Here is a 14,472-nt window from a genome sequence, read left to right as displayed (position 1 = left end):
GTTCACTTGCAGCAGCTGAAGGCTCTGACATGCTCATTCTGTCTTGAGTCTCTCTCTCTCTCAATCAAAACAAAAAAACAAAAACATGGGGCTAAGGAGATGGCTTAGCAGTTAAGGTGCATGCCTGCAAAGACAAAAGGACCAGATTTGATTTCCCAGGACCCACATAAGCCAGATGCACAAGGAGGCACATGTATCTGGAGTTTGTTTGAGGAAGCTGGAGGCTCTGCTGTAGCTATTCTCTCTCAATCTCTCTCTCTCTGTCAAATAAATAACCTATCTATCTATCTATCTATCTATCTATCTATCTATCTATCTATATTTTTTTTTGTTGTTTTTTTCAAGGTAGGGTCTCACTCTAGCTCAGGCTGACTTGGAATTCACTATATAGTCTCAGGGTAGCCTTGAACTGACAGATCCACCTGCTTCCCAAGTGCTGGGATTAAAGGTGTGTGCCACCATGCCCAGCTACAAGCATGTTTTTTTTTTTAATTTTTAAAAATAGTTTTAAAGAGCTGGGCGTGGTGACACATACCTTTAATCCCAGCATTTGAGAGGCAGAGGTATGAGGATCACTGTGAGTTCGAGGCCAGCCTGAGACTACATAGTGAATTCCAGGTCAGCCTGGGCCAGAGTGAGACCCTACCTTGAAAAGCCCCCCCCCGCAAAAAAAAAGAAAGATAAGACAAACACAGATCGGGGGAGTATTTTACATAGTAACTGTGTTATACTTTACAAAATGCCAGTGTCATAAAACAAAGTCTCGGGCTGGACAAATGGCTTAGAGTTTGAGGCACTCTCTAAGTCCCACATAAGCCAGACACACAAAGTGATGCATGTGCACAAGGTCATGCATGCACATGCACGCAAGGTGGTGCACACATCTGGAGTTCAGTTGCAGTGGCTAGAGGCCCTGGTGTTCGAATTCTCTCTCTTTCACTCACTCTCTCTCTCTCATAAAAATAATAAAATAAAAAAACAAAGACTCCATCTATTTGTGATGGTGAATATTGTCAACAGTCCTAGAATCACCTAGGAGACACACCACTGGGCATTTCTATGAGAGTTCCTAGATTGGGTTGACTGAGACATGGAGACCCATCATAAATGAAGGTGGCACCATTCCATGGATTGGGGTTCCAGGCTAAATAAAAGGAGAAAGTGATCTAAACACCAGGATTTCTCTGTCTACTTGCTGGCTGTGGCAGTATTGCAGCCACCTCATGTTCCTGCTACCACGATGGACTGTGCCCTCGAACTGTGAGCCAAAGGAAACCCTTCCTTCCTATACTGCTTGTGTTGGGTATTTTGTTATCACAAGAAGAAAAGTAATGAAGAAACTATCCTAGATTTTTAAAAACTGATGCTATGCATGCTTTTATTTTGCCATAAAGGACATTATTGGAAAAAAATCTGAATAAAGTCTGTGTTGTACCGTGAACAACAGTGACAAGCCACAGCCACAGCAAGAGGGTCAAAGTTCTAGACCAGCACAGATGTAGAAAAGATTTATTACAGGCAAAACCACCATGCCCAGCTTGGCACCACCCCCTTGCCCATCCCCCTTTTTTTGAGGTACGGTCTCACTCTAGCTCAGGCTGACCTGGAATTCACTATTTAGTCTCAGGCTGGCCTCAAACTCACAGTGATCCTCCTACCTCTGCCTCTCAAAGCTAACAGTAGTAGGAAGAGAAGGTGAGCTGGAAAGTGCTGTGGCAATCCAGTGATCTTCAGGTGGGCAGATTTCAAACGGTTGATATTATAAGAATTATAGATTTAGTGTATGACAATTTTGTGGGCTAGTAAGAATCTCATATGGATTAGCATTGATCAGAGAATTGAAATAGACAAGTCTGTCCAAATTCTCTTCCAGTGAAAATATTCCAATGAAAATAGAAAATACATAATTTATATAGTCAAGCTTTTTTTTGTTTTGTTTTCTGTGTGACCCAGGCTGACTTTCAAACTTCTGGTTCTCCTGCCTTCATCTCTTAAGCAATTTCCTATTGGCATGTGCTACCACAAATGGCCATACTCAAGCTTTCTTATGTGACTTTGTATACTCTAATTTGCTATGCACCAAAAATGATGTCTACAAAGACCAGTATTTGGTGGTCTCACCTTATATCCAGATCTTCATGGAAAATTCTGATATGTACTTTAAATTTTATTTATTTATTTACTTACTTATTTATTTATTTATTTAAGAGAGAGAGAGAGAGAGAGAGACAGTGGGCATGCCAGGACAACAGAACACGAACTCCAGATGCATGCATTACCTTGTGCATCTGGCTTTATGTGGGTACTGGGGAATTGAACCTGGTTCCTTAGGTTTTGCAGTCAAGTGTCTTAACTGCTCAGCCACTTCTCCAGCCCTGATATGTACTTTTTTTAGTTTTTTTGAGGTAGGGTTTCACTCTAGTTCAGGCTGACCTGGAATTCACTATGTAGTCTCAGGGTGGGCCTCAAACTCACAGCAATCCTCCTACCTCCGCCTCCTGAGTGCTGGGATTAAAGACATGCTCCACCACTCCTGGCTGTTTTTTGTTTTTATGAGGTAGGGTCTCATTCTAGCTCAGGATGACCTGGAATTCACTATGTATTCTCAGGGAGGCCCTGAACTCACAGTGATTCTCTTACCGAGTGCTGGAATTAAAGGAGTGTGCCCCAGACTTGGCTTGTACTTTTTTTAATGCATAGAGCTATAGAAAGTGTAGTAAGGGAAAACCTGAGTTCTGCATCTAGTCTTTATTGTTTTAAAAACCATAATCTGAAAGAAAGAAAGAAAGAAAGAAAGAAAGAAAGAAGGAAGGAAGGAAGGAAGGAAGGAAGGAAGGAAGGAAGGAAGGAAGGAAGGAAGAAAGAAACAAAGAAAAAGAAAGAGCAAGAGAGAGGGAAAGAAAGAAAGAAAGAGAAAGAGAGAGAAAGCCAGAATCTTTCTTACTGGTTTAAGAAATATGGTAAATTATTTGTCTTCTTTATGCCTAAGTTCCTCTTTTTATTATGATGCATCAATAAATTGTAATCGTCTCCTAAGTCTTCCAGGTTAAAAATAATATATAGGGGCTGGAGAGATGGGTTAGCAGTTAAGATGCACAGGTAGTGCATGCGTCTGGAGCTCATTTGCAGTGGCTGGAGGCTGTGGGACACCCATTCTCTATATCTGCTTCTATCTTTCTTCTTCCGCCCCCCTCTCTCTCAAATAAATAAGTAAATAATAAAATATTTTTAAAAGATTTCTTTTGAAGGAAATGAATATATACAGCACTTAAAACATCACAATGAGGACTGGAGGGATGGCTTAGCAGTTAAGGCACTTGCCTGTAAAGCCAAAGGACCCAGGTTCAATTCCCCAGGACCCACATTAGCCAGATGCACAAGGGGGTACAAGTGTCTGGAGTTCGTTTGCAGTGGCTGGAGGCCCTGGCATGCACCCATTCTCTCCCTCTCCCTCCCTCCCTCCCTTTTTCTCTGTCAAATAAATAAATACATAAATACATAAATAAATAAATTTTAAAAAATATTTTTTAAAATCACAATGAAGATAATGTAAATCAAAAAGTAAGCACCACAAAGTATTTCCTATGGCATTTTCAGAAAAGAAAAGGGAGGCTGTTGCAGTTACCTTCTCCTTTCTTGTACAAAGCACCCCACCAAAAGCCACCTGTGGGAGGAAAGGGTTTCTCTTGGCTTATAAACTCAAGGGGAAGCTCCATGATGTCAGGGTAAGGGTGGCATGAGCACAGAGTGGACATCACCTCTGCCACAGCAGATGGAAAACAGCAGCAGGAGAATGAGTCAAACTCTAGTAAGGGGAAGCTGGTTATAACACTCATAAGCTCACCCCCCAAAACACACCTCCTTCAACAAACCTCCATTACCCAAATTGCCACCAGCTTGGAATCAAGCATCCAGAACACCCAAGTTTATGGGGGACGCCTGCATCAAACCAGCACAGAGCTTATATCGTCTTTTGAGTTTTCTGAAATTAAAAGGACCTTCCAAAAGACTATCTTTTCCCTACCATGTTTCATTTCCTTCTTCCTTTGAGCTCACAGGGTCTTCATTTGGAAGGTGATAACCTCTGTGCTAGGCAGAAACGCTGAGGCAATGTGCTTTGTGCACATTAAGGTCTATGAGCTCTCCTCCTCACCAGCTGCTGCACTCTTTCAGGTTGGTCGGCAACTGGAAGCTGAGCAGGCCTACAAGTACACGATAAAGGTATGACACAGATTACTGTCATTTGCCTGCCCAGGCTGAGGTTGGTAAACCAGGAAGAAGGTGTTGCCTTAATTTAGGACTTCTGAGTATCTCATATTATATATTTTTGCTTGCGTGTGTAGTGTGGTATGTGTGTGTGCATATGTGTGTGCATGTAGAGACCAGAGATCAATGTTGGGTGTTTTCCTCAATAATTCTTCACCCTGTTTTTATTTTTATTTTATTTTATTTATTTATTTATTTTGTTTTTCGAGGTAGGGTCTCTAGCCCAGGCTGACCTGGAATTCACTATGTAGTCTCAGGGTGGTCTTGAACTCACAGTGATCCTCCTACCTCTGCCTCCCAGTGCTGGGATTAAAGGTGTGCACCACCACGCCCGGCCTTCACCCTGTTTTTAAAATTTCATTTATTTGTTTGCAAGAAGAGAGATTGGTTTTTATTTTGCGGGGGGGCTGTCAGGGTATGTAGCCACTGCAAACGAACTCTAGATGCATGTTCCTCTTTGTGCATCTGGCTTACGTGGGTCCTGGGGAATCGAACCTGGGTCCTTTGGCTTTGTAAGCAAGCACCTTAACTGTTAAGCCATCCATCCAGCCACAATGTGACCATTAAAAAAAATAACTTCAAGACAGGCATAGTGACACACACCTTTAATTCCAGCACTCAGGAGGCAGAGATAGGAGGATCGCTGTGAGTTCAAGGCTAGCATCGGACGACAGATTTCAGCTTGGCCTGGCTTGGAGCAAAACCCTAACTAAAAAAAAAAAAAAAAAAAGCCAATAAATTTATCTTACTAAAAATGTGTAAATCATACACGTTTATAGTGTTTGGTGCATTTTCACAATGCATACCCACATAACTAACATGACATCCTATGGTCTTTATAATAGTTTCCATGAAACAGAGAACACAGGAAAATCCCATTCCATTTCCAAAAAATTTTAGCTTGACAGAAGAGGGGTCTTCAAAGGTTCATATAGTTCTATCAGATGTGACATGTTCTTCTCTGCCTTGTTCATGCAGCTGAAACTGAAAGATGAGGCTCTGCTTGCAGAAATCCACAGAGTACAGGAAATGGTTGGCTTTGGAGACCCATCTTTCTGATATCTTTACAAGTGGAGAATTTTCAATATTGGACTCTGAGCATCTTTCCTTCCCATACTGTCATCATATGAAACATGGAGCTGGAGGACAAAGAACGTTCATCACAAACAGAAAACCATTTACTTCTATCTGCTGTTCTTGGATGCCTTAAAAGGTCAACTGTAAACTGGGTCACAATAAACAATACAAATTCAAAATTCATCATCAGTGTTTCTGGAGCTATATGTAAATATATATAGGTTTTTAAATTTTTTTACTGACAACTTCCATAATTTTAGACAATATCCCCCCCACTTTCCCCTTTGAAACCCCTTCTCCCTTCCCCCTCTCCATCAGTCTCTGTTTTATTTTGATGTCATGATCTTTTCCTCATATTATGATGGTTTTGTGTAGGTAGTGTCAGGCCCTGTGAGGTCATGGATATCCAGGCCATTTTCTGTCTGAAGGAACACATTGTAAGGAGTTCTATCCTTCCTTTAGCTCTTACATTCTTTCTGCCACCTCTTCCGCAATGGACCCTAAGCCTTGGAGGTTGTGATAGAGGTATTTCCGTGCTGAGCACTCCTCTGTCACTTCTTCTCGGCACCATGGTATCTTCTGAGTCATCCCAAGGTCACTGCCTTCTGAAAAGAGAAGCTTCTCCAACCAAAAGTGAGAGTAGCATTAATATATGGGTATGAACATTAAGAGAAGTGCTTACTGGGCAGTTTGGTGAGCATAGTATATACATTTAGCCAGACAGCAGCAGACGTTACACCCCTAGGGCTCATGACTACCCCTATTGAAGATTTTCAGTATCAGGGATGTATTCCCTTCCATGGAGTGGGCCTCCAGTCCAGTTAGAGACAGTTGGTTTCCCCCATCCTCCCAGGCTCATTTGGTCTGGCTGCCCAAATTTAAGGCTTGCAGTATCCACTGTTGAGTATCTTCACTGGTGATTTTTCTCTCTCCTATTGAACTGCATGTAACATAGCTTTCTCCAGCTCTCTGTCAGCTGGTCTTCATGGAGGAGGTTATCAGCTCAGCTCCAGCAGGGTTTCTCAGTGACCTTGCAGCCCAAGTATGTGGATTCTTCAGCAATAGGGTCTTACCATCTATTCCTGGTGGGAAACCAAGGGCCTTGGCAATGGCCTGTAATGTTTTGGGGGCATCAGGGACCTCCCTGGCCAACATCTCACTGGAAGGTATCCCATCCCTCACACTGAAAATTTTCTAGTAACAATTTATGGCTTCTGAGTATACCATTGTCCAAAAAAGTAGGTTTCCATATGACTTATTTATAGCCTCTTAGATTTTGATTAGCTCTCCCTCTACCTTTCCTTTACTCAATCTCTTCTCCTGACCTCACTTAGGCCTTTTTACCCCTATTAATCTGTTCTACTTACATATATACAATACCATCCTATTAAGTTCCCTCTCCCTCCCTTTTTATTCCCTTTATATCCCCTTTGTAGCTTACTGTCCTTTGCTACTGAGTTTTCTTCCTACTCACATTGAAGTCCAATCATCTGTAGCTAGGATCCACATATTAGAGAACATGTGACGTTTGGCTTTCTGGGCCTGGGTTACCTCACTTAGTATAATCCTTTCTAGATCCATCTATTTTCCCGCAAGTTACATAATTTCATTTTTCTTTACCTCTGAATAGAACTCCATTGTATGAATGTGCCATATCTTCATTATCCACTCATCAGTTGAGGGGCATCTAGGCTGGTTCCATTTACTAGCAATTGTGAATAGAGCAGCAGTAAACATGATTGAGCAAGTATCTCAAAGGTAGTGAGATGGGTCCTTAGGATATATGCCTAGGAGTGGTACAGCTGGGTCATATGGTAATCTGTCTCAGGAACCTCCACACTGATTTCCACAATGGCTGCACTAGATTGCATTCCCACCAGCAGTGTAGAAGGGTTCCTCTTTTTCTGCATCCTCGTCAGCATTTATGGTCATTTGTTTTCTTTTATTTATTTATTTATTTATTTATTTATTTGAGAGTGACAGACAGAGAGAGAAAGACAGATAGAGAGAGAGAGAGAGAGAATGGGCGCGCCAGGGCTTCCAGCCTCTGCAAACGAACTCCAGACGCGTGCGCCCCCTTGTGCATCTGGCTAATGTGGGACCTGGGGAACTGAGCCTTGAACCGGGGTCCTTAGGCTTCACAGGAAAGCGCTTAACCGCTAAGCCATCTCTCCAGCCCGGTCATTTGTTTTCTTGATGATAACTGGTCTGACAGGAGTGAGATGGAATCTCAATGTAGTTTTAATCTGAATTTCCCTGATGGCTAAGGGGTTTAGAACATTTTTTTTAGATTTCTATATGTCATCTGTGTTTCTTCTTTTGAAAACTCTCTATTTAGTTCCATAGCCCATTTTTAAAAATTGGGTTGTTTGATTTCATATTATTTAGGTTTTTGAGTTCTCTGTATATTATATATTTGATATTAATCCTCTGTCAGATGTACAGCTGGCAAAGATTTTTCTCCCATTATGTAGGTTGACTCTGCTGTATTTACAGTGCCCTTTTCTGTACAAAAGCTTTGTAATTTCATGAGGTCCCAGTGGTTGATCTGTGGTTTTATTTCCTGAGCAATTGGGGTTATATTCAGAAAGTCTTTGCCAAGACCAGTGTGTTGAAGGGTTTTCCCTACTTTTTCCTCTAGCAGTTTCAGTGTTTTGGCTCTGATATGAAGGTCTTTGATCCATTTGGACTTAATTCTTGTGCATGGAGAGAGATAAGGATCGATTTTCATCCTTCTACAGATACACATCCAGTTTCCCCAGCACCATTTGCTAAAGAGGCTGTCTTTTCTCCAATGAATATTTTTGGCAATTTTTGTTAAGATCAGGTGGCTATAGGTACCCAGACTTACATCTGGTTCCTCTATCTTGTTCCAATGATCTGCATGTCTGTTTTGTGCCATTACCATGCTTTTTTTTTTGTAATTATGGCACTGTACTATAGATTAAAGTCAGGTATAGTGATACCATCAGCCTTATTTTTGTTACTCAAAATTGTTTTAGATATTCAAGGTTTTTTGTGCTTCCAAATGAATTTTTGGATTGTTTTTTCTATTTCCATGAAGAATGTCATTGGAATTTTGATGGGGATTGCTTTAAATGTGCAGACTGCTTTGGGTAAGATTGCCATTTTCACAATATTAGTTCTTCTGACCCAAGAACAAGGGATATCTTTCCATTTTCCTTGTGTCTTCTGCAATTTCTCGCTTGAGTGTTTTAAAGTTTTCATTGTGGAGATCCTTTACTTCCTTGGTTAGGTTGATTTCAAGGTACTTTTTTTTTTGATGCAATTGTGAATGGGAGTGATTCTCTGATTTCATTCTCTGTGTGTTTGTTATTAGCATATAGGAGATTACTGATTTCTGTGTGTTTATTTTGTATCCTGCTACATGGCTATAGGTGTTTATCAGCTCTAACAGTTTGCTGGTAGAGTCTTTAGGGTCCTTTATATAGAGAATCATATCACCTGCAAATAATAAGTTGATCTCTTCCTTTCCAATCTGTATCCCTTTTATGTGTGTCTCTTGCCTTAGTGCTATGGCAAAGACTTCCAGCACTATACTGAATAAAAGTGGGGACAGTGGACACCCTTGTCTTGTTCCTGATTTTAATGGAAAAGCTTCAAGTTTTTCTCCATTTAGTATTATGTTGGCTATATTTGTCATAAATAGCCTTTATTATGTTGAAATATATTCCTTCTATTTCCAGTTTCCATAGTACTTTTATCATGAAGGGATTTTGGATTTTGTCAAATGCTTTTGATGCATCTAACGAGATGATCATGTGACCTTTTGGTCCTTCAGTCCATTTATATTGTGTATTACATTCATCAATTTGCATATGTTGAACCATCCCTGCATCTCTGGGATAAAGCCTACTTGGTCAGGGTGGATGATATTTCTGATTATTGTATTGTTTGCCAATATTTTCTTGAGAACTTTTTAATATATGTTCATGAGGGAGATTAGTCTGCAATTTTTACTTTTTTTGTTCTATCTTTGTCTGGTTTTGGTATCAGGGTGATGCTGGCTTCGTAGAAGGTGTAGAAGGCATTTTGGTAGGATTCCTTCCTTTTCTTCCTTTCCTTCCTTCTTTCTTTCTTTCCTTCCCTTTCTTCCTTCCTTCCCTCCCTCCCTCCTCCCTTCCTCCCTCTCTTTTTGTCTGTCTTTCTTTCTCCTAGTTTTTCAAGGTAGGGTTTCACTCTAGTGTAGGTTGATCTGGAATTCACTCTGTCTTCTCAGGGTGGCCTTGAACTCACAGTGATCCTCCCACCTCTGCCTCCCAAGCATTGGGATTAAAGACGTGCGCCACCAAGCCCAGCTTCCTTCCTTTTCCATTTTATGGAAAAGTTTGAGAAGCATTGGTGTTAGTTCTTCCATGAAGGTCTGTTAAATTCATCAGTGAATCCATCTGTGCCTGGACTTTTTTTCGGTGGTATACGCACACATACATATAGGAGGGGGGAAGGGGAAAGGGGAGGGAGGAGAGGGAAGAGTGCAGAGTGGGGAGAGAGGGGAGAAGGAGGGAGAGAGAGGGGAGAGGAGAATAGAGGGAAGAGAAGGGAGGAGAGGGGAGAAGGGAGAGAGGGAAACAGACTCTTATTATTATTTTTTTTTTTTTTGGTTTTTCAAGGTAGGGTCTCACTCTGGTCCAGGCTGACCTGGAATTAACTCTGTAGTCTCAGGGTGGCCTTGAACTTATGGTGATCCTCCTACCTCTGCCTCCCGAGTGCTGGGATTAAAGGCGTGAGCCACCACGCCCGGCGGAAACAGACTCTTTTGCGACAGTTGCTTTACGCAAAACAGCGTTGCTTTACGGAGGGAAAGCGGAAGAGGCGGGGCGGATGGTCATGCACTTCCGGAGCCTGGCATCGCTGGCTGAAGCGGTCTGTTCCGTGAGACATCCCGAGGGCCGTAGCTGGGCGGCACTATGGTCCACCTCAGTGAGTGGTCGGGCCCGCGAGGCCTCCTGGGCTCGGGTGCGGCGGCCGGGCCGGGTGCAGCCGCGCTGTCTTGGGTGCGCTGGAGACCAGCCCCATCCCGGAGCAGCCACACTCCTGTGTTGCTTCTCGCCTCCGTTTTCGCCACCTAGTCCTCGCTGCAATCCTCGTTTTACGGACAAGGCGACTCACGATAAGGTCACAGCTAGGAAGTGACAGGGCTGTGGGGGAGTGGACAAGTGGATAAGGAGTAAGCCAGATGGACTAGAATAGGTTGGAGGTGAGGACGTTTGAATGGAAGGAAAGAATTTAGGTTGGAGAGATGGCTTAGCGGCTAAGGCATTTGCCAGCAAAGCCAAAGGACCCAGGTTCGATTCCCCAGGATCCACGTGAGCCAGGTGCACAAGGTGGCCATGCGTCTGGAATTTGTTTGCAGTGGCTAGAGACCCTTGCACGCCTATTCTCTCTCTCCCCATTAAGTAAATTTTTTTTTTTTCTTTTTGTTTTTTCGAGGTAGATTCTCGCTCTATCCCAGGGTATCCTGGAATTCACTCTGTAGTCTCAGGGTGTCATTGAACTCATAGCTGCCCTGCTTCTGCCTCCGAGTGCTGGGATTAAAGATGTGTGCCACTGTGTCCCGCTAATAAAATATTTTTAAAAAGGAAACAATTGACCCTGTCCTTCATGTGACTTGTTTTGTGTCCTCCGTATTAGTGTCCTAACCAGTTCTCTCTCTGCAGCTACCCTTGTGTGTAGAGGTTACCGCGGGGGCCACTTAACCATTCGCCTCGCGTTGGGTGGCTGCACCAACAGGCCCTTTTACCGCATCGTGGCTGCTCACAACAAGTGCCCCAGGAACGGCCGTTTCGTGGAGCAGTTGGGCTCCTATGATCCACTGCCCAACAGTCACGGGGAAAAACTTGTGGCCCTCAATCTGGACAGGATCCGACACTGGCTTGGCTGTGGGGCCCACCTCTCTAAGCCCATGGAGAAGCTTCTAGGTAACCTGTTTCTGGTCTCATCTCATTTAGGGGGTTTTGTGCTAAAGTAGTTGACGATAACGAGAGTAAAGAATGATTTTTCAGGGCTGGCTTAGTGGTTAAGTCGCTTGCCTGCAAAGCCTAAGGACCCCGGTGTGATTCTCCAGGACCCACTTAAAGCCAGCTGCACATGGTGGCACATGCCTCTGGAGTTTGTTTGCTGTGGCTGGAGGCCCTGGCATGCCCATTCTATCTGCCTACCCACCCATTAAATAAATAAATAATCTTTTAAAATTTATTTATTTATTTATTTATTTTTGGTTTTTCGAGGTAGGATCTCACTCTAGACCAGGCTGACCTGGAACTCACTAAGTAGTCTCAGGGTGATCCTCCTACCTCTGCCTCTCAAGTGCTGTGATTAAAGGTGTGCTCCCCCACACCAGACTTAAATAATCTTTAAGAAAACAAAATAATAAGTTGGATGTGGCAGTGAATACTGTTTAATTCCAGTACTTGGGAGGCAGAGGTAGTAGGATCGTTGAGAGTTGGAGGTCACCCTGAGACTGCATAGTGAATTCCAGGTCAGCCTGGGTTAGGGTGAAACCCTACCTTGGAAAAAAAGGAAAAAATAATTTTTTCATTCCTTCCATGCTGCTCTGGTTGGAGTGGAATCTGATGTTTTGGTTAATGGCCATTTTGAATCTGAAGACCCCTTGCTTGTGAGACTTTAGGGTGACTGGAATTTTATGCTAAAAATGGGAATGGTGTGTCTTGGGGTGCCCATCTTTCAGAATACCCCACACACACCTTTTTCCCCCTAGTAAGGAGAACAAGGTTAGAAAGTAGACACCACCCACTGGCTTCTAGCAATGAGGGGGGAAAAGAAATTGGAAGAGGAATGACAACCATATTTCATGTTGTATTCTCTTATCAGGTCTCTGATAACAGTTCAGAGAGGTAGAGTTCCCAGGGAAATATTGTCACGTACCATATTATAATGAAAACCCTGTTGCTTTTAGGACTCTCTGGCTTTTTCCCTCTGCATCCTATGATGATCACAAGTGCCGAGAGATTGCGAAGGAAACGGGCACGTGAAGTCCTCTTGGCTTCTCAGAAAACAGACACAGAGCCTACAGAAACAGAAGTGAGCTAACTTCAGTGATGAGCACAGTAGTGGTTACAGCGTCAAAGTCCTCTAAAAGCATTGTGCAGTGCTCTTTTGTTAGTGTGGAGGTTAATAAATGGAGTTTTCTCAGTCACATGTTCTCTTCTGGCCTAACCTGAGCAGTGATCAAGCAGAGGTTTGTTCTTGTCTGACTTAAGAGCTACTACTATTTATAGATCGCTCATAGGATTTTCTTCCCTCATCTTGGAAAAGTAGTAGCTGTGGGTAAGATTGGACTTTGAGTTGGCTCTTGGATCACTTGGGTACCTTCCACAATTTTCCTGCTTCAGAACCTCTAATCGGAATTTGTTTGGCCCACCCAAATGTTCATTTTTATTTTTTTTGTTGTTGTTGTGTTTTTGAGGTAGGGTCTCATTCTGGCCCAGGCTGGCCTGGAATTCACTGTGTAGTCTCAGGGTGGCCTCGAACTCACGGCGATTCTCCTACCTCTGCCTCCCGAGTGCTGGGATTAAAGGTGTGCACCATCACACCTAGCTTTAAAGTCTTTTAAATGAGGTAAGCTCTCACTGAGTGGCCCTGGCTGGCCTGGAACTTGTAACCATCCTTTTGACTGCCCTCCAAGTGCCTGGATTTCAGGGTTGAGCCACCATTTCTGTCCCAGATGTGTCCTTAATCATTCTATTATTCCTCAAACTCAAGAAAACATTTAACTTGTTTATTGTCTGTTTTATTAGGGGTTCATATTGTTTACTTGAGACATGACCTACCTACCTAAGAATGAGAACTTAGAAGGAGGCTAATCCTACAAAGCACTGTCATGTGTCCGAGGGGCTATACTGCAAAATGATTTGTGAAGATTATAAGGTATCATGAATATAGTCAGATTACATCCATTTTCTAGATGAAACTGTGGCTCACAAGGTGGGAACTTGAATAGCAATGCAGGATTCAGACCCTAATGTGCCTACCTACAAACTCGTGAGCCAATATATTATGTTGCCTATATGAGGGGAAAAAATAAAGATAGGAGGTTTTTTCAAAGTCTACTTAGGGCTGGAGAGATGGCTTAGTGTTTAAGGCATTTGCCTGCAAAGCCAAAGGATCCCTGTTCAATTCTCCAGGACCCATGTAAGCCAGATGCAGAAGGGGGCACATGCATCTGGAATTTGTTTGCAGTGGCTGAAGGCCCTTGCGTGCCCAGTCTCTCCCTCTTCCCTATATCAAATATATATATATATATATATATATATATATATATATATATATATATATACACACACACACACACACACACACACACACACACACACACACACACATATTTAATGTGTACTTAGAGACAGACTTGGTGGCATCTCTAATCCTAGCACTTGGGAGGCAGAGGTTGGAGAATCACTTTGAGTTCAAGGCCACCCTGAGACCACATAGTGAATTCCAGGTCAGCTTGGGCTAGAGCAAGACCCTACCTCGAAAAAACAGTCTACTTAGGTAGTTGTTAGTGTGACATTTAGGTATCACGAGTTTAGTAATACAGATAACTAGTTGTGTAAAACAAAATTTCACATTATCTGTCCCACCTGAATTTCAGGATTCCACAACCAAGCATGAGTTACATGTATCTGTAAATGCTTAATAGTATATGTTTCACATCCTGGAAAAAGAAAAAGATACAGGAAACTTCTGGAGAAAGTTCTGCCTTGGTCATTATCTTTGTTCTGAGAACAGTTACTAGCTAACTCAAATTCTGTGGTCAAGGCTCCCCTAGGGATATTACTGATTTGCCTCTGCTTGGTTTGATGATACTCAGAAGCTAGAGTCAATGGAGAGCAACCAGAATCAGAAAAATACTGTGAAAGCACTGGCAAACATCATGAAGATTTTTTAATTTTTATTTATTTATTTTTGTGGCAAAAGACACAGTCTGCAGAGCCCTGATGGGTGAGAAGAACTGATTGTGAAATTGGGTTATTTGAGCCCTGTTGAGTTTCTACATCATAGGTGTTTGCCTTGCCTTCTGGTTATACATTAAGATGTATACACAAGTTTCTTGTGTGAGCGAATCTTCTTGATTTCTGAAGTTTTCTC

At 42.5% G+C, this 14,472-nt stretch overlaps 2 protein-coding genes across 2 annotated transcripts in view; both read left to right on the top strand.

The window, feature by feature from the left end:
• The window catches only part of Cfap70 (cilia and flagella associated protein 70), a 68,022-nt gene extending 62,496 nt beyond the window's left edge, over positions 1-5,526 (top strand). Inside the window, exons 27-28 of the mRNA XM_045137550.1 lie at positions 4,174-4,221; positions 5,245-5,526. Of these exons, the coding sequence (XP_044993485.1) occupies positions 4,174-4,221; positions 5,245-5,325 (129 nt within the window). The 3' untranslated portion in view covers positions 5,326-5,526. The remainder of the gene's footprint in view (positions 1-4,173; positions 4,222-5,244) is intronic.
• A 4,641-nt stretch (positions 5,527-10,167) lies between these two features.
• Mrps16 (mitochondrial ribosomal protein S16) lies at positions 10,168-12,520 on the top strand. The gene is made up of 3 exons (XM_004657818.2): positions 10,168-10,284; positions 11,022-11,282; positions 12,281-12,520. Exons 1-3 carry the CDS (start codon positions 10,272-10,274, stop codon positions 12,412-12,414), a joined length of 408 nt encoding a protein of 135 aa, XP_004657875.2. The 5' UTR covers positions 10,168-10,271; the 3' UTR covers positions 12,415-12,520.
• The last annotated feature ends 1,952 nt before the right edge of the window (positions 12,521-14,472 follow it).

This window comes from Jaculus jaculus, chromosome 18, assembly GCF_020740685.1.
Source record: "Jaculus jaculus isolate mJacJac1 chromosome 18, mJacJac1.mat.Y.cur, whole genome shotgun sequence".
Taxonomy (NCBI): domain Eukaryota; kingdom Metazoa; phylum Chordata; class Mammalia; order Rodentia; family Dipodidae; genus Jaculus; species Jaculus jaculus.
Note: the sequence above shows the minus strand (reverse complement) of the source record. Positions and strands in the feature narration are given on the sequence as shown.